The sequence below is a fragment of the Asterias rubens genome, chromosome 9 (genome assembly GCF_902459465.1).
Source record: "Asterias rubens chromosome 9, eAstRub1.3, whole genome shotgun sequence".
NCBI classification, from domain to species: domain Eukaryota; kingdom Metazoa; phylum Echinodermata; class Asteroidea; order Forcipulatida; family Asteriidae; genus Asterias; species Asterias rubens.
The window spans coordinates 15,123,674-15,146,055 of NC_047070.1; the positions used below are offsets into that span (position 1 = coordinate 15,123,674).

Below are 22,382 nucleotides of genomic sequence, written 5' to 3' on the forward strand. Positions count from 1 at the left end.
TTGCAGACGTTGTTGCGTTGATTAGCCACAATTTCTCCAACGTGGAGGGCGCTATCATCCAAGACCGCTCTCACTCTCGTTGAGCGGCGTGCTGTGTGGAGACCGTTCATAGATGATAGAGCCCTCCTGTGGGGACAAAGCACCACAAATACGTATTCTATCCAGACTAGTTATTACAGCTCTTGAGCCCAGCTATAGTTGGGCCATCCCAACTGGAACACTCAAGTCGGGACCCATCCCAACTACAGTTGGTGCAATTTTAAAGTGGGGAAGGAACAGCGCCATTCAGTACGCGGATTAACGAGAAGTTTAGAGGTTAGACTTCAATTGTTGGAACCCGACTACCGTCTTTGTTGTTGTTGTTTTTTCCGGGGGAAAAAAATCAAGAAATCTGTGTCTCTAATAGAAAGGAAATAAAGTAGAACTTGTAAAATAATTTTAAATTTCATGGGATAAATTTTAAGATAATGAGTTTTATCGGAAATGTTGATGTTGTTCATTTTTATCTCAAATTTCCAGTAGTTCAGTGACGTCATCAACATTCAGGGAAGCCTCAATGGTTCCCTTTCATCGGGAATTTGTGTGACAAAAATATAACGGGACCAGCGAATACCCACAACACTAACTCAATGGTTAATGCACTCTGTGTGTGTACTGTGTGTGTTGGTCGTTCCTTCTATGAGATTTTTCGTTGCCCATTTGTTTTATCTGTGTGAGCCGCCGACATTCAACCGAGTTTTTACACATTTTGTTGCACCAGACGGGACTTTAAATTGAGAACAAATAAACTGCAACATGGAGACCAGTACTATGAGTGAGGATTCAATATCAGATTTACCAGAAGGAACGGTGAGTATTGAGGATTTCCGATTTGGTTTACTACGTAGTTACTACTCAGTCAATTTTGATAAACCATCCTTTCTTCAGAATATTGCCAAAACTTGATTTCAGTTTAATTTGGCTTTGAAGTTTGATGTTGCCAACCAAGTATTATCAATTATGAATGATGAAGCCTAGCACTGCCACTAGATATTCAAAAATTGCTGTGACGACTGAAGTGAAAGTGGTATGACAAATTATTCAATGTATTTCTCTGATTTTCTGTCAAAAACAAAAGTTTAGACAACATTAAAATTAAATTTCAAACTGAAACTTTAAAATGTTATTTCGGATAACTTTCCATATGGCGCCACCACTTTTTCACTCATTTTTACAAAAAGGGATATATCAATCAGGTAAATTAGATACTATATTATTTTATTTTGAATGGAAAAGTGGTGGCGTCATTCGGAAACTTGTCCGTTATTTCCTGTACTAAATTGTTTCAAAAAGAATGACTTCAACGAGTAAGGCTCCGCTTAACGATGCGACAAATTTAAACATTTTTTAAGTAACAATCATTGTCCGACCAGCAGAAGATACTTTCACGTTTGCCATGGTGGTTGCGCCTCCTGCTCTTCTCCTCTATCTTTGTGATTCGTTCTGCTATCATTTGTTGAGAGTGACGATAGGGGAACGAACCTCATCCTTTTTAGGACTTGAACATGTCAATTGGTCGGACCATAGAGTTCAGTTCAGATTATATATGTCATCAATGCCCTGTGCCTTTGAATTAAAGTTAAATATTGTTTGTTTTACTTGGCAAATGGTTCAACTTTTAACTTTAAGGTGTTCTGTTTGTTTTTACTGTGCGCTTAATTTTAAAAATGTTCAAGTAACTAATTGTCAGCCAATTATGAGTGTGCTTTAACAGTAATTAAATAAAAAGTTAAATTGTATCAAAATGCTTTTACTTTTAGTTCAGACTAGAAGTACCTAAACAACCATACTTTTTAACAAATAATCAATCAATCAAATATTACTCAGTTAATCCTTGTCCGACTCCGTACAGTCCCAAATCCTATCCAATTGCCAAAGTGAAGGATTAACCCTAAATCCTATCCAATTGCCAAAGTCAGAAATCAGAAGGACTGTGGCGTGATAATAACACTCTAAAAATGCATCTCTGTGTTGAATGTTTTCAGAATGTGGTCCTGCTACCCTGTACTAACAAAAATTAAGGGCAAACCCTGAAATATGGTCCTACATTCATCAGTGGTAAATCCCTCATGAGGGACCAGCTTAAGAAACTGGCAAGTGTACATTATGTATTCATTAAAAAAATCCCAAACATCTTTCCAATCCCCATTTCATAGTATGCAGTACTCGATTCATCACCTCTAACCAGCCCAGCCCAGCTTCCCACCTTGCGAGAAACTAATTATCAGTGCTTACACCCGACACAGACAGAAACACTTGTCATGCACGTTTCATTTATAAATTATAATCATGGGAAGACACCCTGTTATAAATCAACGGCGATGATATAATTCTACAAAAGGGCAAGGATTTTCTGTGAAAAGTGTATATTTAGACAAAAAGCAAAATTTATATCACTAAGCATTTATAGGTTTAACAAAAGCAAATGTAGTTTATGACAATTTGAAAATGTACAAATTTTGCCTGGCTAAACCTTCCTGATTATGCCCCTTCTAATTTTGCACTCATACAGCGACAAACACTAAGTGCATGCCCAGAATTACATGGAGGCAATGGCCTCTGCTGTATTGCCTTGGTGCCCCATTCAGAACTTTCCCATGTGTATGAATACATTTAGTCTTACAAATTTTACATGCAGAATTTAACCTTCTAATGTTTGATCAAACTTTCACGCTCAGTGTTCTTGAAACACAATATTTTTCATAATAGTAATTGCTTGTTTTTGTGCCCTTTCTCAATTAACTGTTCATTGCAAGCTACTTGTAGGCACACAACGATACTAGCACATCAGGAGGTATAATCATGGGGTGATGGGGTTTTAAGTTTTTTATGTCATGCAATAATTGAGCTGTTTGTTTATGCCGTCATCCCATTAAATTTTCACTAGGTGGTTTAATGAGGTTTCTAGCATTTCGAGGCTTGTCAAAAACAGATTCTCATAAACAAAATCTTGTTTATCCACCCCTCAGCCCCCCCCCCCAAATCTATCCCATGTTTGTTTCAATGGAAGTGATAAACCTCTTCAAACCTGCTACTAGCCACAAACTTCACTTCACTTTGTTTTAAAAATTACATTACAATTTGACATTAAAATTTGATGAAAAAAAGGGTAATTATAACAAGTTTGAAAATACATGATTAAATGTTGGTGCACATAATAAATGTAAGAAAGTACACATTATTACATGCTCTGGCTGTGGACAACATGTACACACAATCTGTACTGTATACACTTATGGTATAAATAATGTACATTATTACAATAAATATTGTACTATACGGTGAAGTGTATGTTTACAAGCAGATGACTAATAATAGCTTAGGTGGGGTTTTCCTGCCATTGCTCCCAAGCATCCATTGTTCTCCAGTACTTGTATGATGTAGATGTTCCAGCTCACACAAGTTTAGGCATCCAGTAATGAGCAAACGGCTCCACCTACATACATAAAATGCACTTAATTTTGTGGCTTACAGATGGTATACAAAAAGAGAGTACATTATGTTTGTGGGAGGATGCAGTGTGATTGTTCATAATTAGGAAGGAACCTGCTGTGTCAAGGCACAGGTTAAGGTACACCCAGTCATGCCAGTTAGTATCCTACATGCAGTTGTACCAAAGAGAAAACATATTTCTCACCATAGAGAAATTACATTTTACGTTCACACAAAGTAGGTTATTTACTCATCATTGCTTTCTATGAGTCATAAACTTGTCCCAGCAGAAATGCTATCAACCGTAATGGGCTTTTTGGTCTAGGAAAAATGACAAGTTCACATGATTAATTTGTTAGTGTGGCTGAGTGGTTAAGAACACCCTGGTGATGTTTTTAATCAGCAGAGTGTGGGTTCAAGTCCTGGTCATGGCACTTGTGTTCTTGAGCAAGATACTTTGCCATTAGTGTTTTGGTCTTGGACTGGACATTGAGCTGTACAATGCTACTATGTTTAGGTTCATTTACTTCTTGTTCTATGCTCACTCTCTAATAAAGCACATCATGTAGTCCATGTATGGTTTTTGCAAGGAGTTGCAGAAGTACAAAGCACATTTGAAGTATTGAGGGTGGATAATGAGTTTTAGAATTAGAACTGATTCAGAATTGTCTCTTTACTTACTCTATGTACGTCCAACATGTAATTAAAATTCTCAAATCAATGCGTGTGTGTGTCTCGATTCCTTATTTTGTATCGATTAGGCCCAGTCGCGATGACAGTACTTGATATGCAGAAACACTATGCATAGTAGGCCTACAACATTGAAACCAGTACATATCAAGTTTGTTTTTACGTGGTTAACGCACCGAACTCATTCTCCATTGACCTACTGCCAAGGGCAATTTGAAATTTAATCATGCATACACTGTAATACAATTAGTTTTGGAAATATTAGGCCGTTATTAAATTCTTGTCGGGACTGTGTAGTAACTTGGTGGAAATATGGTTTTATTTTTACAATTTTAATGTGTTCCATATTATGGCAATGTCTGCTAGCTTGCTAATGTACTATCTTATTGTGTAGAGGCCCACATGTATACAGTGTACATACATTTTATTCATCGCACTTCTCAAATTTACCCATAGCACCCTTTGCTTTTGCTGTGGTGCCCTAATAAATTCCAATTTCCACTTTGGCACTTTCCATGCCCCTTTGTCTGTACAGTACAAATATACACAAATTTTTAGTGTTTATTTCATCTACATGTACCTCCATGGTTATCTGATGAGAGAGCACATCAGAACAAAGGAACATGAAGGAAACAATGCTGTCCTCAGGTTGGAATCCTTTGTGTTTGTTTGTGTCCTCTCTCATTTGTTTCATGTGCTCTCTGCAATGTGTATATGAGAGTGTCAAGTTTTAAAGGGACAAAGAAAAGTCCTTCATGAAGTAATGGCCCAACATGTTCAATATGAGTTACTTCAAAATTGGCATTGTTGTGAAAAATCTCTGCAGACTGACTGTGTCATTGCATAGCTCCATGGTTATTGTTAGGAACTGTTTGTGAACGGACACATAGTGAATGTATACCCAGCACTTCACATGTAGTAGCATGGTTTTACATAGCACATAATTCGTACTGCTGATTGTGCTACAATGTCTACATTATGCATTGTCCAGGTGGGATGTGGGTGGGTGCTGTTTGACCCTGAAAGTAAAATTCTTTGTCAAAACACAGTCATGACATTGAAGGTTAACACATAATTATCTACATGTAGAGCAATGTACATGGTCTAAAAAACAGTACAATGATATACACCATGCACATTACAGTACAGTCGACTCTCGCTATAACAAGATTGCTTATCCTGACCATTACATGTACTTCTTCATAATTAACACCAGGAACGTCGCTAAAAAGGCAGCAAAACAAAGAAAACAAAGCAGAAATGAGATTTGGGACTTTGCAATGTATTCTAACGAGGGTTGGCTGTATGTAGAATGCACAGATGTAAAACAACAGCAAGCCTAATTCCGTTGGAATTTTGTGAATTTTAGCAAATAAAATCTGAAAGGGTTTGTCGTGAAAACTTATCAGGAAGCTGAGTGTTGATGAAAGCTGCACTCTACATGTATCATTCTTATTGATGGAATAAGTTCCAATATATAATGGATGTAAATAACAACCTTTCGTTAATCAGTGTACGCTTCCTTCACGTGCCTCCAGGGACGAATAATTTGTATTATGTACTGGTTTGTATTTTGTAAACAGGCTGAAGTTAATCAATACATACAACAACGCAATGTAGAAAATATGGTACACAAAAATTAAAAAATAATTGGCTATGTATCCAAACGCAATTTTTGTCTCCCGATTTTTTTTGCACAAAACATTTAGGCTACCAAACATTAGTCTGACACTGTAGGGCTCAAATTTGGGGCGAATATCCTCAAGACGGTAGGGCTTCTACTATATCTCAAATTTTAACTGGACCAGCAATTTATTTTACATGACCAGAGTCAAAATTAGTTGAGCAACCGCTCGATTGCCAAGTTTATGCATTCGTACATTTATGTATGGCTATGGGTATGAATGTGCGTTCAAAACCAATTGACCGGTTTTACAACAACTCATTGTCTTTATTGGCGACATAAGACAAGGGAGGTTCAGCTGCACATTCAGCATAAACATGAACGAGACATCAGAAAACTGTGTTGATATAAAATCTAGACATGTTTTTTGCATACGTAAAGTTACCATTTTTCACGTCAGGTACGTACGTGCGCGCAGACGTCAATACGTGAGCATGCAAGGAGCCCAAAGTGGCGACGTCACCCGGGAACAGCACAATATTTTGCCGTTCCCGTTCACGTATTTGCTTGCTAAACGTGCAACTAAACCTCGCTACAATCAGCAGAGTGTGAACAGCAGAACAGAACACAAACAAAACAAAGGGAACATTTCTCTTCTCACATTAAAATCTTTTACTTTGTGTGTCCTCGCATTTTTTTCATGCACTTAATACATGTCAAACAGGGAAAAAGAAAAGTCCTCAGCAATAAATTTATCCTTTTATGGTCCTATAGTTAAAATAAGTATGTGATGCAGTGTCCCTTTTTTAAAAAACATCCTGCTAGAGGTACTTGGTATTAAGAATTTCAATTTAGAAGTTTAACCACAGTTGTCACAGTTATCGTCCAAGTATTTGTGAAAGTGGTACAATGTGTAAACAAGTTATTTTCTCTCAGAAATGTTTACAGACCATACACTAATGTTACGAACTTCAATATGTGTGCCAATATAATATGTGTACAATACACAGTATGCACAATAAGATGTTTGTTTTGTTGGCAACTTTTATCATCATGACATGCATGATTCATGGACTTGCAATGTATGACTTGTGTACATGTAGGGTCTACTGTGTGGAGGAAATACAATCTGGGTGTTAATGTGGGGGGGGATCATAGGTGTACATTACATATGTATAAGTACACTATACCACTCTACATATTATGTATCCTACATGCTGCCAGTATTATGTTTCGTGTATGTTAGTGTTATCATTTTATCATTTATTCCGCCATTAAAATGGCGCAATAAAAACAAGCAAAACTGCCGGATGGGCTGTGGGCATGGTGGGCTGCTGTGGGCACTGGTCATTTGTACCAACATGTACTGCCCACAAGCATGTTAAATGGTAGAAAGCAGATAAACCAAATTAAATGTAAGCTATTAAAATATGAGCTTTGCATAATTCATAGTGTATATGGATACAGGTTTTAAAAAAAGAAAAGGAATTTAACCAGAGAATGGCTGTGTGATGACTAGCGCCCAATTTCATAGAGCTGTTTTAACTGCCGATTTTGTGCTTACTTAGCATGTTTCCATTTCATATCGCTGCTAACTTAACTGTTAGCACACAAAAAGGCATGCATAACCTGTGCTTACTCACTGTATGAAAATGAGTGACTTTACAGTGCTGTAAGCAGGACTTTGAAATTGGCCTCTGGTCTTTTTACAACCTTGGTTTCATACCAGGATATTATTTATTTTTCATTTTTACTTATCAAATGGTTCTCTACCTTCCAGACGATATTGTTGCGGTCCGTCTCCAAGAACAAAGAGCCATCGCCCAACTATGAGGGGGAGAAGACGACCTGTCTCCAATATTTTGACCTGTGGAAGGAAAACGAGCAACTGGAGTTTGTGGAGCACCTCATCGCTCACATGTGTCACTACCAGCACGGGCAACTCAACTCATTTCTCAAGCCAATGCTACAGAGAGATTTCATCTCAGCCTTACCGAGTGAGTAATGTGAAGAAGAAGAAATAAAACTAAACTGAGTAAATGGTCAGTATGTGGTGGCTGAGCAGTGAAGAGCATACTGACTGGGCCCAATTTCATTGCTCTGCTTACTGCCGAATGCTGCGCTCATGATCACCATTCTTTCCTTACAGGGCAAGTGCTGAATTTCTGCGCTAGCTGTGTAAGCAAAGAATGCTTAGTAACATAGAGTAGGCAAAAAGCCAAAATTCCCTGCTAACCCATGAAATACCTTTGATGTACATGCATGGAATACCCTACTCTTGTAAGCGTCGATTCTTTGCTTATGGTAAGCAAAACCTTACAATTGAGCCCTGGTGATTTTGGTGAGGGTTCGAGTCCCGGTCTTGACACTTTGTATCCTAAAGCAAGACCCTTGTAACCGTTATTGCTTTGTCATTCGGATGGGACGTTAAAGACAAAGGTTAGTTATTGTTTGTGTTATATGGCAGTAACTCTGAACCCCCCCCCCCCTATGAATCATGGTCCTTGCATTCAGAACCTTCCTCCTCCCCAAAGGTGTCTGGGCAAGGGTCTGTCCCAAATCAATCATTTAGTCATGTGGTCTTATTGTTAAGCAGGGATCCTCTAAACAGCATTAGAAATGAGTCCCGATAAGCCTCACTTGCCTGACCCCCCCCCCCCCCCCCCCTTCAAAGAATGGATTAATGTAGATTCAACAATGTCAAACCAAATTCATCAAGTACAAAACCTAGTGAAAGTTTCGTTGGCATCCAATGTGGTTTAGGTTACAATGGGATGAATCACCTTTTGCTGCTGACCGATAAAGTGAAATAATATTGCTTTCCTTTTCAGTGTTAGCTAAGTCAGGCCTGGAATTATACGAAGGCCACAGAGAACGTGGATTCGGTTGCCCTTCTCTTGGCCTTTAATGCCATTCACTTTTTTAAGGTGTTTCATGGACTTGGAAAGTTTTCCCATCCTCTTTGGAAACTGAAAATGGCCTTGTTGCACATGCCGGCATTTGATTAGCTAGAGGTTATAAAATGTAAGAGGGTTGCTCGTTGGCCTATTCTGTGCACTGGCCAAACTAAGCATGCGCTTTTCCATTGCCTCATCAGTGTTTCACTCTAAAGGCCATGTCACACGAGGCAATTTACTGGCAACCAGCCTCAGGCAATCACTGATAAGAAAATTTTCTTTGCATTTCAGTTTTCTCATTATTTCTTGGGAATAGTGCATTGTGAAACAGCTAGAAGAATGTCACGTGGTGCTGTAGTGTTCCTAAGGCAAACCGTGTAAGTGGTTGCCTCCAAGTGGCCTTAAGCAAATTGACATGGCCTTAAGATAGCTGCGTGATGACGTCAAGGTCCATGCACTATTACCGCTCATACATAAATAATTACTTCATGTACACATGTAATTTATCCAATACGTGTTCCCATCCCGCCAACAGAAAAGGGGCTCGACCACATCGGCGATAAAATTCTCTCCTACTTGGACGCAAAGTCGCTGTGCGCTGCCGAGCTCGTATGCAAGGAGTGGAAGAGAGTCATCTCAGACGGTATGCTTTGGAAGAAGCTGATCGAGCACAAAGTCCGAACCGATGAACTATGGCGAGGGTTGGCAGACAGACGGGGCTGGTGAGTAATGCTATAATCTAAGTGTTTAAGTCTCTTTTATCCAACGACTCGAGAAGACATCAGTCCTGGCCGTCTGGACGTCGTGGATCATTAAGATCTGAGGGTCGAGAGTGGCGACACCTCATTACCTTGATTACTAAGGCACACTTTCATATGGCCTGAACAACTTGCTGAGCACAAAAACTCCTGCTTCTCAGGGATTGCCCTTAACTTTTCTAGTGACTGGCCTGCAGGACCAGTTAGCTTGTCATTTCACTAGTCCTTTAGCTTTTTCACAAGTAAATTTGAATAGTTCAGCTTGTTAGCTTGAAGAGTATCAATTGGTATTTTCAACCACTTTAACATGAGGTGAGAGACTTGTCACTTTTGTTTCTACTTTCATAACGATTCAATCTATTGGAAAATGAGTGGAACACAAAACTGAATTTGATCTTGGAGCCCCTCTTTAAAACCCAAAAGCGTGTGACTGGTTTAAAGATTCAAACTTCTTTTCAATACATCAGGGATTAAACACATGTATGTACATGTGAAAGAAAATTATTGATATAAAGCTATCAGAAAGACAGCCTCTGCAAAATTGCAATAACAAATATTCAGTCACAGTTCCAAAAAAAAGTTATAAAATCCCTGAGTTTGGTCACTTATGTAAACTATTTTTATCTCATCAAAAGATATTTATAAGTTTGGCCACAGTGGCGCTTTGCCTTCATCTCTTCCGGAGTTAATTTTGCAAATTAGTCAGCTTTTCCGAAGTCATTTTTGCAAATTGACGTACCAAAATAGCTGGCATTTATGTTTAATTATGCGCTTGTGTCAGCGGATCCACAGGGATTCGCTGAATCTGGCTTACAAGCGTCTGACATTTTTACTCGGACTCAAAATTCGTCGACTTTCCAAGATCCAGCGACAGGTGCTTACAAATCATTTAGATAAGTTTGCCCATCAATTATTCATTTTAATTTTCTTCTCCTTTTTTTTCTTTTCCAATCAGGGGGCAATATTTGTTCAAGCCTAAACCAGGAGAGACGCCACAATCTGATATTTATTTTAGAAAGCTTTATCCAGGAATTATTCAAGACATAGAGGTAAGATATTAAATAGATAGAACCTAGAACTTCAGAAATTGTTGTGCACCTAAATAAAAGTTAACCCTAAACAAGGTCTTTAAAGGGGAGTAATAGACGATGTGACCTCTGACGTCACTTAAAAACCATAACATGACTCGCGCGCATACCGACGGGCAAAACCTTTGTGTTTTGTCAGCCAGCTAGAAAGTACACACAATCTTACCATGACTACAAGTCTTTTTGCCGGCGAAGTATGACGTGTATATTAGTGTTTTTTTCAACAGAGGGCGGTTTTAATGTAAATCTGGGTCACCTCGTCTATTGACCCATTTCACCTGACGTCTTCATCAGAAAAATCTTGAATGCGCCATACTGGTGGGCAATTTCACTGTGCGTTTTCATATATAACTCTATGCATAGAGTATGCTGTGCGTTATGCAGTGAAGTGCGCATTTTAGGCGACGCGGCGTTAATACACGTAAACTTAACTTGCCCACCAACATGGTGAGCGTGGCACCAGTCGCTGCGTGTGACGCGCCTGCAAGGGGTCAATACGTTTGGTAACAACTCTTAAAATTAAGGGCAATAAAAACTGTTTGTAAGAAGCCTACAGTAGCTTTTGATAGAATAAAACAAAAGAAACATTTCACTTCGAAGTAATGTGGTTATGTAACAAAATGTTCTGCTCCAAAATTTAAAGCTGATTGGAGTTAACATTTTTCATATTGCAAGGGGCACTTTCATCAAAACGTCTATGGGAAACTTCAGAAGGGGCACCAAGGCCATGTCCAGGGGGCAACAAAAGCCAGGGCCTGCATGCAATTCCAGGCTTGACAATGTTCGATGCAGGTTTTGTCACTTCTTACAATAAATTTGAGATAAAACTGAAATAAAATTTGAGGATGCATGTTACTTTAAAGCTTTTTTTCTTCTTCTTTTATAAAATTGAGCTGCAGATTTCTTCAGGATATTGCTGATAACCACACCCAATTAAGACTAATTGATTAGTTCCAAATAGAAAACTCCCTCGATTCCGAGCATTTGTGTCATGATGCTCAATCAAAAACACATCTCCTAACCCTTTTCTTTCATCATTGCATTGTGTCCTGACAGAATATAGAAAACAACTGGAGATGTGGGCAGCACGAGCTTTCCAAAATCCAGTGTCACAGCGAGAACTCAAAAGGTGTCTATTGCCTGCAGTACGACGACCAGAAGATCGTCAGTGGTCTACGCGATAACACAATCAAGGTATGCTGGAGGGAAAGAAAATAACAGCGACAAAATGTTACCATAAAAAATGTTTAGTTGAGCCTTTAGCCTTTGAGAAGGACTCTGCTAGAGTAAATATGTGAGGCCATTAACCTGTTTCTTTCCCTTTTTCCCCCTTTTCATAAAAATGTCAAGTGATTGATTTTTGATTGGGAAATAATTAATGTAGACAACTACATGTAAAGGGTGGATTTTAAAAAAAGGTGACAAAGTGAAAGTGAAGGGAATAAAAAGTATGTATGCAGAGCCGCCAACTCAACCTGATTCTGCAGAGAGTTCTCAGGAAATAAAGCTGTCTTTCTATGTTCTGATGAACAAATTTGAAAAGCTCCCTGATTACGGAAACTTATTTCCTATTATTTATGGGGTTGAACAAAGAATTGACTAGAGTGGGATTCGAACCAAAGACCTCCGGATTAACATGCCGGCGCTCTACCAACTGAGCTATCTAGCCCTATCTAGCCCTATATTGGACACCGCCAGGCACCGGCACGTTAATCCGGAGGTTTTGGTTCGAGTCCCACTCTAGTAAATTCTTTGTTCAACCCCAAAAATCATTTCAAAATTTACCCAGTCAGTTTCCCTTGTGGTTTATATTGATATCCCTTTTATTTACTTACTTTGGTTTACTTTAGTGTTGAGGCTTGAAGTTACAGCTTTTGCGCCCCTCTTTACTGCATTGGGTCCTGCTCATTACTGCTAAGCAGGGATTTTTAAAGCATTATGTTGTGCTTAAGCAGCTCTATGATATTGGGCCTAGGATTGCTGTGCTCAAATGCTTACAGACAAAAATTGCACTTGACTTGTGTGTCTCATACAGTACGTCATTCTTTTACAATTATTTGTTTCATAATTTTCACACAAGCACATGAAGCACATCGTATCGATAACACATTTCAAAATTTGACTCACTTAATAATCGGAGTGTCAAAATGTAATTGATATTAAATTGACCATCATTTTATTTGCTTGTTTGATTTTGATAGATTTGGGATCGCCAAACATTGCAATGTGTGCAGGTTCTCACCGGTCATACAGGCTCCGTGCTATGTCTACAATACGACGATAAAGTCATTATCACTGGTTCCAGTGACTCAACAGTCAGGTAAATATCAAGGCCCCGTTTCATAAAGCCTGTAAGCACAAAAATTTGCTTAGCATGAAATTTCTTCCTTTAATAAAATGAGGATTACCAACCACATTTCCACTTGATTTTCAGGATAAGGAAACAACAGCTGAATGCCAACAACAAGCAATAAGCAACAAATTAAAATTTGGTCGGTAATCTTGTTTGTATCAAGGAAGAAATTTTATGCTAAGCAAATATTTGTGCGTACAGGCTTTATGAAATTTGGCCCAGGGGTCGATTTCACAAAGAGTTAGGACTAGTCCTAACTTAGGACTAGTCCTAGGAGATATTCAAAACGTATGGCTAGTCCTAAGTTAGGACTAGTAGCTCGTCCTAACTTAAGATAAGACTAGTCTTAACTCTTTGTGAAATCGACCCCAGGTCTTGCAAACACGGATGATACATTCTTGACTTGAATCTGAATTCAGACCTTTTATGTCTGCATGACGTGATCAATCTTAATCTGTGTATCAATTTGAAATGCTAAGCCAGGTGTGCTTTTACAATAGAAATCACCATGGTGTCTTGGCCTTGCATCTTATTCAAGATCTGGTGGTAAAGTCACCGGGGTATGGGCTGGAAACACAGTCATGACATTCATGACCTTGCACAAGATGCTTTACTATAATTGCTTCTCTTCACCCAGGGGTTATAAATGGGTATCTGCAAGGATAGAGGTTAATACTGTGTTTGAAAAGCCTTCACAGCACCATGGCAGCCCCTGGCTGTATACTCCCAAGGGAGCTGAGAAAGATTACAGAAATGTTATTGGCCCTATGACTAGGGCACTGATGTAAAGTTATTGTCAAATGTGCGATATAAGAACTTGTTATTATTATAGTTTAAAGTAATATGCGCAACTGATCTTAAGATGAATCTTTGTGCTTTGTGAGAACGAGCCTTCCTTTAATTTTGATTGTCCCATCGTAGCCATTTGAGTGCCCTAATTATTGTAACATCTTGTTGTTTTGTTTGTTTACAGAGTATGGGATGTAAACAATGGGCAGATGTTGAACACATTGATCCATCACTGTGAAGCCGTCTTACATCTTAGGTTCAGTAATGGCCTCATGGTCACATGTTCAAAGGTAAGTCAGGCTCCAACTTGGTTTATATTTTGTTTGTGTTCCACTCGCAGGGTGTGTGACAACTGTTGGTGTCTTGATACGAAACTTAGAACAATTGCTAGAGGCTTCCTATCAAGGTCCCAAATCAGGCTGGTTAAAAAATATAATCCACAACTGTCCTTTTCCCGAAGGATATATTTTGAAAATTTGTGGTGCGTTTTTTTTTACCCTCTTCAGGACCGGTCAATTGCTGTATGGGACATGCGGTCAGCCACAGAAATCAACTTAAGGAGAGTTCTTGTCGGTCACCGGGCAGCGGTTAACGTAGTGGACTTTGATGATAAGTATATTGTATCTGCGTCAGGAGATAGAACCATTAAGGTATGTTATGATTACTAAACAGAATGCCTAGTCAGGGCTTGAAAATTTACACAAGACCGCTGGACCGAGGCCAGTGATTTAAGTCCAGTTGCTCTTCTGTTTTTCTTCAAATGTTGACTTTGAGACTGATAAATGTCTTTCAATTTTGTATTGTATAAATTCTCTTTGGGAATTGTGATAGGAGGGTTTGGTCAATGTGGTCAAACGCAGTGTGTCTGTTTTTAATTAAAACAACATCAAAGTAAATGTTTTGTGGTTAATTTTGTGCTATTTATATTAGGCTTTTTATACAAATATTGAGTACATAATATGTGAGTGCATTTTTGCAGAATATAATTACTAGGTGAAGAAAAGAACTGTCCTGCTTATTAACTGCTACCTGGGCGGAAGGTTAGGAAGTCGACTTCTCATTATCAGTCACTTTCGTTTTTGTACCAAACTAAACTTTTGTTTGGACATTGATACATGTAGGTATGGAACACATCAACGTGTGAATTTGTTCGGACATTGAACGGCCACAGACGAGGTATTGCTTGCCTACAATACAGAGATAGATTGGTGGTCAGTGGTTCATCAGATAACACAATCAGGTTAGTCAAGTCAATATATCTTTGTTTTGTTTTTTTATTTGTTTATTTATTTGGTATTTTTATGAGAGATTTTATTGCATGACAAGGCCACAGACAGCTGCTTCAATTTGAGGGCTACACATTAACTGATGTTGGCTTCCGACCTTAATCAACTCTTACCAGGGGCCTGTTGCCATCTACTCCTGCGGCTGAACCAGGGTTACCCCTTCACATAATGTAGGCATGGGCATCATCTTCAAGGAGTCTGGCTCGTAGAGCAGAATGCACTACCGTCACAATTTGTTGACGAAGCAATTATGGTCAAGTGTCTTTTGGCATTTCTGTCATGACCATAACGCTTCTCAGTTTCAATTTTTGTGGCATAAAAACTTATAACTTTTTACATAACCACATTACTTCAAAGTGAAATGTTCCTCAAAATGCTTTATATCATTGAAAGCTGCTGTAGGCTTCTAACCAAATTAATTTGATTACCAAACATACACCTTTGCCTTCTGCTAGGGCTAAGGTACATGTATAACAAAACTACTAAGAACAGAGATAGCAGCCAAAATGCTATGTATTGTCACTCTAGGTATTTAGTGAGCACAAAACGGTTTCCATAGAAGTGAGTTGTATAAACAAAATAAACAATCTCGTCTGTCGTCAGAGACTTACTGTGGCATGCTTATCGATTCGTTCTCAAATTTTGGCAGGGATCCCAGTATGATTACAGTGACCTCATCTCACAATTGGAGTGAATCACTTTTGAAAACCTCATTTTTTTTTCTAATGCGCCACACAAATACTCCAGGCTATATTTTCAACCTATCTGCAATACGTACAGGTGGTAGTGAGTTGACTCAACAGAGCCTGGACTTTCTGCAGGCATGATTGGGGAGAAAGCATAAATTCTGATACATTTTATGGAGATTGCAATTTTTGTGTGTCAACTTTTGTTCTGAAGAAAACGGGGCTAAAGTATCTTAGTATAAAGGCTCTTTTTTGTTAACAAAGCACCTTGTAAGCCATTACATGGTGCTATGTTAAAAGGAGTAGATCTCATAATTCAAACGTAATTCCACATCTTGCAGGAAATTCTGTATGTTTAAGCGCTGAGAAGCCCTTCAGGTGTATAAAGCGCTGTATAAATACTGATTAATAATATTATTATTGTTACATTGATGTTATAATTGTGTTGTCTTCATTTCAACAGGTTATGGGACATCGAATGCGGTGCATGTTTAAGAGTCTTAGAAGGTCATGAAGAACTAGTGCGATGCATTCGCTTTGACAACAAGCGCATTGTCAGCGGAGCTTATGACGGGTGAGTGAAATCTCTACAAACCTCAACCCCTCCCCCCTTCCCCTCGCCCCATCACTGATTCAACATTGCTATAATCAAGTTAGGATCTGTGGCACAGTAAAGAAACAATGAGTGCCCATAACAGGAAGTACTTAGTATGAGGGATTTTTCAACGAGATTGTCCGTCTTAGTTGAGGTGAGTCAACAAACATTGTAGTTGATCGGTTGGCTAAGAAACAAACTACTGTCATTTGTTGTGGTACCCGCTGCTAACATAAAGGATTTGAACTGCCTTAAGCTACCAGGCAATCACAGTGGTCTAATTGGTTTGACACTGCTCTAGAATTGCAAAGGTTGTGGGTTCCAATCCCACTCAAGTTGCCTATACTGCTAATACACATCGTTGTATATGGGTAGAACCAAATTTAATACTGCCATCCCATTTGAAAGAATTTGACAAAAGATATCTTTGTCAGAAACAAAAACAGCACCTTGTTCAGGCCTGGAATTTCATCTTTGAGGAGGCCACTTTCATTTTACAAAGGGGCACTTCCACTAGAAAATCTTTGAAGGGGCACTATGGCCAAGACCAGGGCAAACAGAGCCCATGGCATGTTATATAAGACCAAAGACCTGGCTTCTTTGAAATGGGTTGCATGTAATTGGTGTTCAAAACTTCATATTCATGAAGTGGCTTATTGCAGAGGGAGCCATTTGATGAGTTAGGTTTGTGGCATTGTGGAATGAAACTGCTAGAGATGGCATCTTTGGGCGTGTATGATACACTGAGTGTGTACAGACCTTTCCATTGTTGCGCTCTGGTAGGCATGTATGGGTGGGCAAATGTTTGTTAAAACACTCAATCTATTAACTGACATCAGAAACCGAATTAAATATTTATCAAACTTTCAAACGAAAACACCTTCCACAATTGTTTGCTTTGTTTCCAACAAATTCAACACTACATTTGAATATTTTTGTAACATTATTACAAACAGTAGCTATCTGTTTTTGATTTGCATTTGTGGCTTTCCATTGTTTTGAAAAAATTGGGGCTGTGACGTTGCAATAGAAAGGTCTATTATGACTCGGCACTTGCTCAACACATAAACTACCCTAGTGCTTTGTTATCTTCACTTGGCCACACAGATGGTAGTGTTTGATAATGGTTGCACCACTGTAATGTACCTCTCAGAACAATGTCAGACTCACTCTCTTGGCACCAAATCAAGTTCACACATTTGACATTCGGGGCCAAGTGTCATCATTGGTTTGAAGTCACGTCATCGGGAGAGGAAATGACAGCAATATGACAGTTACTAGCGAGAGTGGGTGTTTGGGGGGGGGGTGTTCATTTAGAATCATGTGTCTTTGTTAAATTGCACCTGGGGATTTCCTGGCTGCTGTAGTAACAAAACCCCCCTTGTGGTTCCTAGGGACCCCCAACACAAGGTTCCCCTGGTCAGAGTGACTCACGACTCCTCAGTGTTCAAGGCTGAAGATAAAGGGGTTAGTTAGTCTGCTAACCCTTGACAAGTTCTAGATTGACAACAACAAATGGCGCATGGTGAAACTGAATCTGATACTGGCAGAGAGAGCCTTGTTTGGATTATTGTATTAGACAGAGGGGTGTCTGGGTGTTTTATGGACACCCTTATTAGATTTTGATACCCTTTGTGTTTTGACACAAGAGGGCAGCAGACTTTTGGTATTGTAAAAGAATTGATGTGCTCATTTCATTTGATGTTTTCTTGTTGACAGTAAAATCAAAGTATGGGATCTCCAAGCCGCACTGGACCCACGAGCCACTTCCGGAACTCTCTGTCTGCGGACATTAGTGGTAAGATTAAACAATCAATTTTGTTTTTGTTTTCTTTCTTCCCCCTTTTTATGTCAAGTAGCAAGCCACTGTGTAAATTTAAACTAATTTGGGGCTGAGCAAAGAAACAATTGACTAGAGCAGGATTTGAACCCGCGTCCTCTTGTTTACAGGCATGCAACTCTTCCGCATTTTGTTTAAAAAAAATTATCGCGGCTGAAATAATCATTTTAAAAATGTAAAAAGTATATGCAGGGAACAACAATGTACAACTACAAAAATGTAAAATAAGCCTTGTACATGCTAACAATGCACCTTGGAGCAAAATAAACCTCAACAATTTTAGGGTGCCATTGTGGGTCTCATGTCCCATGGCGTTTCGGCTGCCTCGCTCCGCACTTGTGTTGTACCTTCAAAATTGTTCTTCTGTTTTTTCAACGGGCAGTTGCATGCCTGTGATTAATGTGCTGTACCTACTTGGTTATGTTTTTCTCGTTTGTTTACCATATGTTTTTGTTATAACTTTCTGTAGGAGCACACTGGCCGTGTATTCAGACTACAATTTGATGAGTTCCAAATAGTCAGCAGTTCCCACGACGACACCATTCTCATCTGGGATTTCCTCGACGTTCCGCCCACCGACAACCCACCACTCTCCAGCAGTGGTAAATCCCCTTCCCGATCATATACCTACGTCACGCGGTAGGGGCGTCACCGACCTCGCCCTTAGCGTAGTTTAAAATGTATACAAAGGGAGATTTTTGGCAAGGTATTCTGGAATTTTTACATGATTGCAGTTTAATATTACGAAACTCAAGAAGATGTTTTTGTACGTATAGCTCAATCGGTGTACCGTATAGTCGTTTACTTCCTTTATTTGGTTCCATTTTTGGTTGCGATATATACATGATAATGACAAGTTTAATTTGTCAGTCCTGCTTGTGAGTTTCTCCCAAGGAACATGTAAGATATCGGCAACTTGACAGAAATCACAAGAGGGCGCTCTTTACGCAGACTTTAACGTGTAATATAAATGTGTGAATATCTGTATCATAATCTAATTCTGTTATGGATGTATGATAAGTCTCGGGGCCTTGTTCGACAACCAATCAGCATACCTTTTTGCAAATACCCATTGTGCATGAGGTGTGTCCTGGTCTTGCTAGCGAGCAAACTTGATCGCTAGCTGCACCTCATTCAACGCCTAATGTGCGCGTACCGAGTATTTGCGATAAGGTTTATGGGCAGGAGCGGAGGTGAAGAGCGCCCTCTATGTGTGTGATCTATGTGCATACCGGTACTCGGTCGTAACAACTCATTTAAAAGGGTGAACATTCCAGCGATACTCAGGGTGTGATGCTCCGGGCTACTCAAATCTCGTCTGAGGACTCGAATCTGGTGAGCAGAGAGAAGACCAGGCCTGTATGCTTTGTTTTTGAAAGGACAATGGCACCAAGGCATTTTCTCATTGGTAAAGGGCACCCTTTGAGGAAATCGTACAATTCTATCGGAGCATTTCAAGGTCGCCAAGGCAATGACCAGGGGGCATGGAGGCAATTGCCAATGTTGCCTCCGTGCAGTATCAGGCCTAGAAGACGCGTTGCCCAGCCAGAATGCCCGGCGTCAATGTACACTATTTGTGGCAGAAGTTTCTGCTCTACAAAGAAAGAAATTGAATTTGTTTGCGTTTTTTTTTTGTAAGCACCTCTGTAAAAAATGCCCCATGGTTCTAGACATGATTATCATCATTCACAAGTATTGTAAAAGGAAGGGGCCCGTTTCTAAATACATGTAATTGCATTTTAAGCCACACATCCTGAAAGAAGCATGTTAATCATGAAAACAGACATTTTCACGAAGAGCATATCTGTGACTAATAACTAGTGGCAATTACTATACTCAACATTTCAAAAGAAACTACAGGTATCACACAGTTTTTGTAAACAATTGTCACAATTGTAGATATGTAAAAACAAAAAAACACAACAACATTTGTGATCTAAAAATGCAGACTTACCTCCTTGTTCTTTGAACAAGCTGCACTACCTTTAGATGAAATATAGTCTCCAGTGTTTGGTTTGAGGTTATTAAAAAAAAAAAATTGCAATGAAAACATTCTACTTGGCCAAGTGCAAGACTGCGTCAGGGCATTCTACTTGGCCAAGTGCAAGACTGCGTCAGGGCAGAAAACTCATGAAGTCAAAGAAAAAAAAGTTTTTGAATGAACTGAAATTTTTAGCAAATTTGCTTTGAAATTGAAGTAGACGAATGCTTTTACCATATTTTTTAATTTCACTGTCCCTTTTGATGTGTCGTCTTTTGATGTAATGAAGGGGAAAATGTGTAAGGCTATAATGCAAGACATCCTGTTATTGTAATTTTAAATATGCAAGTTATAATCAACAATATTTTTTGTCTTGCCCAGTGATGTCACTTCTGTATTCCATTGTCTAACCTTCAATTGTCTGCAAAGTAACACACTCTTCATGACTTGATATTTCCTCTCCTTAAAGGCACTGGACACTATTGGTAATACTCAAACAAATTGTTAGCATAAAAACTTACTTGGTAAAGAGTATGAAGAACTTTGATTATGAGAAACTGCTCCCTCTGAAGTAACATAGCTTTTGAGAAAGAAGTAATTTCTCACTCAAATAATAAAAGACTTCAGGGCTGAAGCCTTTTATTAGGAATCTGAAAGCAAACAAATTTGTACCAGGTGTTTTTTTTTCTTCTTCATTATTCTCTTGCAACTTTGATGACCAGTTGGGTCCCAAAGTTTGTTATTTTTTGCATATGTTGAAATACACCAAGTGAGAATACTGGGCTTTGACAATTACCAAAGGTCTCCAGTGCCTTTAACAGCAAAAAGTTGCCATCTGTTTAACAAAAAGAAAAAACATGCTGATTTGAAGGGTGTAGGATACACAAAACAAGTTTTTTTTTGTGCCACGTGGCAAGGCAATGTCATTTGAAGGTTGGACGTCTAAACATGGAGCAGTGTTGCTCCTTCATCGGAATCAAGAAGCCAGATTCCAAATTGCTTTTTCATATGGCCATTGCATCAAATGAATTTTTTTTTCTTTCTAAAATCTTTGGTAATAAGTGTGTGTTGCTCAAGTGCATATATCTAAATATAAATCCATTTCCACTGAGTCTGTGTAAATGTGCATTTCAAAATTGTTCATTGTAGTATTGTTTTTTTATGACATTTGAAATGTTGACTTCTGAGAGGTAATTATACGAATGAAATTTGACCCTCGGAAAATGGCAACAGCGGATGTGATGACCAGTTGCAACAAGTTGACCTTTTTAAGCTTGATATTTCTTCTAATTTATTCTGATTTCCGATTTTTTTTCTTTGCCCTCCGAACAATAAGCAAAAGGGTTTATTAAATAAACTGAAATGTCAATACAAGCTTATACAAATTGTTTTCATTGGGTCAGCACTCTCACACAGAAATTGGGCTCAAGAAATTCTGACCTGAACTGTTTGGCTTCTACATTGGTTCTAGAGCTGGTTGTAAGCAAGATCCATAGTTGCTAAGCAGGATCGAACAGTCAACCAGCAATGCTGTTCACATGGTATTTTGTCGTGCTTACCAATTTCACTTAGTCCAATGTCCTGGTTATCAGTTTTTTGTTTGTTTTTTATGTAAAGTAGCTCCGAAAAATAAGTATTACATCCACTGTTGTTTAGTCATCGTTGTAACAAAATGGTCTTCAACTTTTTCATACTTTTCTAATTTTCTCTGCCTTTTGATTTTTGCCTGATTTCATATCTGTTACTTTAAGATTAACTTATTCTAGAAAGATGTTTTCTTTTACATTTTGATGTTTACTAATTCAAGAGATATAGAATATCAATTTTCTATTTCACCCCCTTATTATTGTTAGATTTTTTTGTTGTTACAAAAATGTCAATTGAAATGCACTTTTTCATATTTTGGACGTTTTGTATAAGGAACATTCGTATGATTTTATAATGCAGGCAATTTGTTCTTGCACCGTGTTTGGTTGTTCAACTGTAGGTATGAGGCACAGGGGAAAGCTGTTACCTATAAGAGAGACAACAGCAAACAGAAAATGTTAACGCAGGCTGAAGTTTTTTAGTCGTGAATGTAAAATTTTGCTTTAAAGTACAAGCCAAAGTTAACTGATGACAGTATATTATTATCAAAAACATTGATATCAATAATGTAGGATTTGAAACTTTGCATGGTGGGAGACTAATCAGGTAAGGTTTGCGGTAGCACCATGTGTAAATCTTTTTTCAGTATTGTTGGTTCTGAGTTTGCTCTGATCGTCTTCAGCGATTTTTCTTTGACAAAAGAAGACGTTCAGAGCATACTGATTGAAACTTAGAGT

The 22,382-nt window shown here is 38.7% G+C and overlaps 1 protein-coding gene across 3 annotated transcripts; it reads left to right on the forward strand.

The window, feature by feature from the left end:
• The first annotated feature begins 619 nt into the window (after nucleotides 1-619).
• LOC117295167 (F-box/WD repeat-containing protein 11-like) lies at nucleotides 620-22,382 on the forward strand. Of its 3 annotated transcripts, XM_033777739.1 has the most exons (12): nucleotides 620-849; nucleotides 7,566-7,782; nucleotides 9,218-9,404; nucleotides 10,396-10,489; nucleotides 11,585-11,722; nucleotides 12,730-12,848; nucleotides 13,855-13,960; nucleotides 14,177-14,320; nucleotides 14,792-14,910; nucleotides 16,106-16,216; nucleotides 17,957-18,035; nucleotides 18,547-20,591. In XM_033777739.1, exons 1-12 carry the CDS (start codon nucleotides 796-798, stop codon nucleotides 18,718-18,720), a joined length of 1,542 nt encoding a protein of 513 aa, XP_033633630.1. In that variant the 5' UTR covers nucleotides 620-795; the 3' UTR covers nucleotides 18,721-20,591. The 3 variants fall into 3 exon arrangements, with proteins under 3 accessions (XP_033633630.1, XP_033633632.1, XP_033633631.1); XM_033777741.1 differs by lacking the exons at nucleotides 17,957-18,035; nucleotides 18,547-20,591 and adding an exon at nucleotides 22,006-22,382; XM_033777740.1 differs by lacking the exons at nucleotides 17,957-18,035; nucleotides 18,547-20,591 and adding an exon at nucleotides 22,046-22,382 and having other exon boundaries at nucleotides 622-849.

What these genes read in the sequence shown, in the direction of transcription:
- LOC117295167 (XM_033777739.1), top strand. Translation starts at nt 796, where the DNA reads ATGGAGACCAGTACTATGAGTGAGGATTCAATATCAGATTTACCAGAA. An exon ending in TTTCATCTCAGCCTTACCGA is followed by an intron (nt 7,783 to 9,217) that starts GTGAGTAATGTG and finishes TCCCGCCAACAG; the next exon opens with AAAAGGGGCTCGACCACATC. An exon ending in CAGGAGATAGAACCATTAAG is followed by an intron (nt 14,321 to 14,791) that starts GTATGTTATGAT and finishes TGATACATGTAG; the next exon opens with GTATGGAACACATCAACGTG.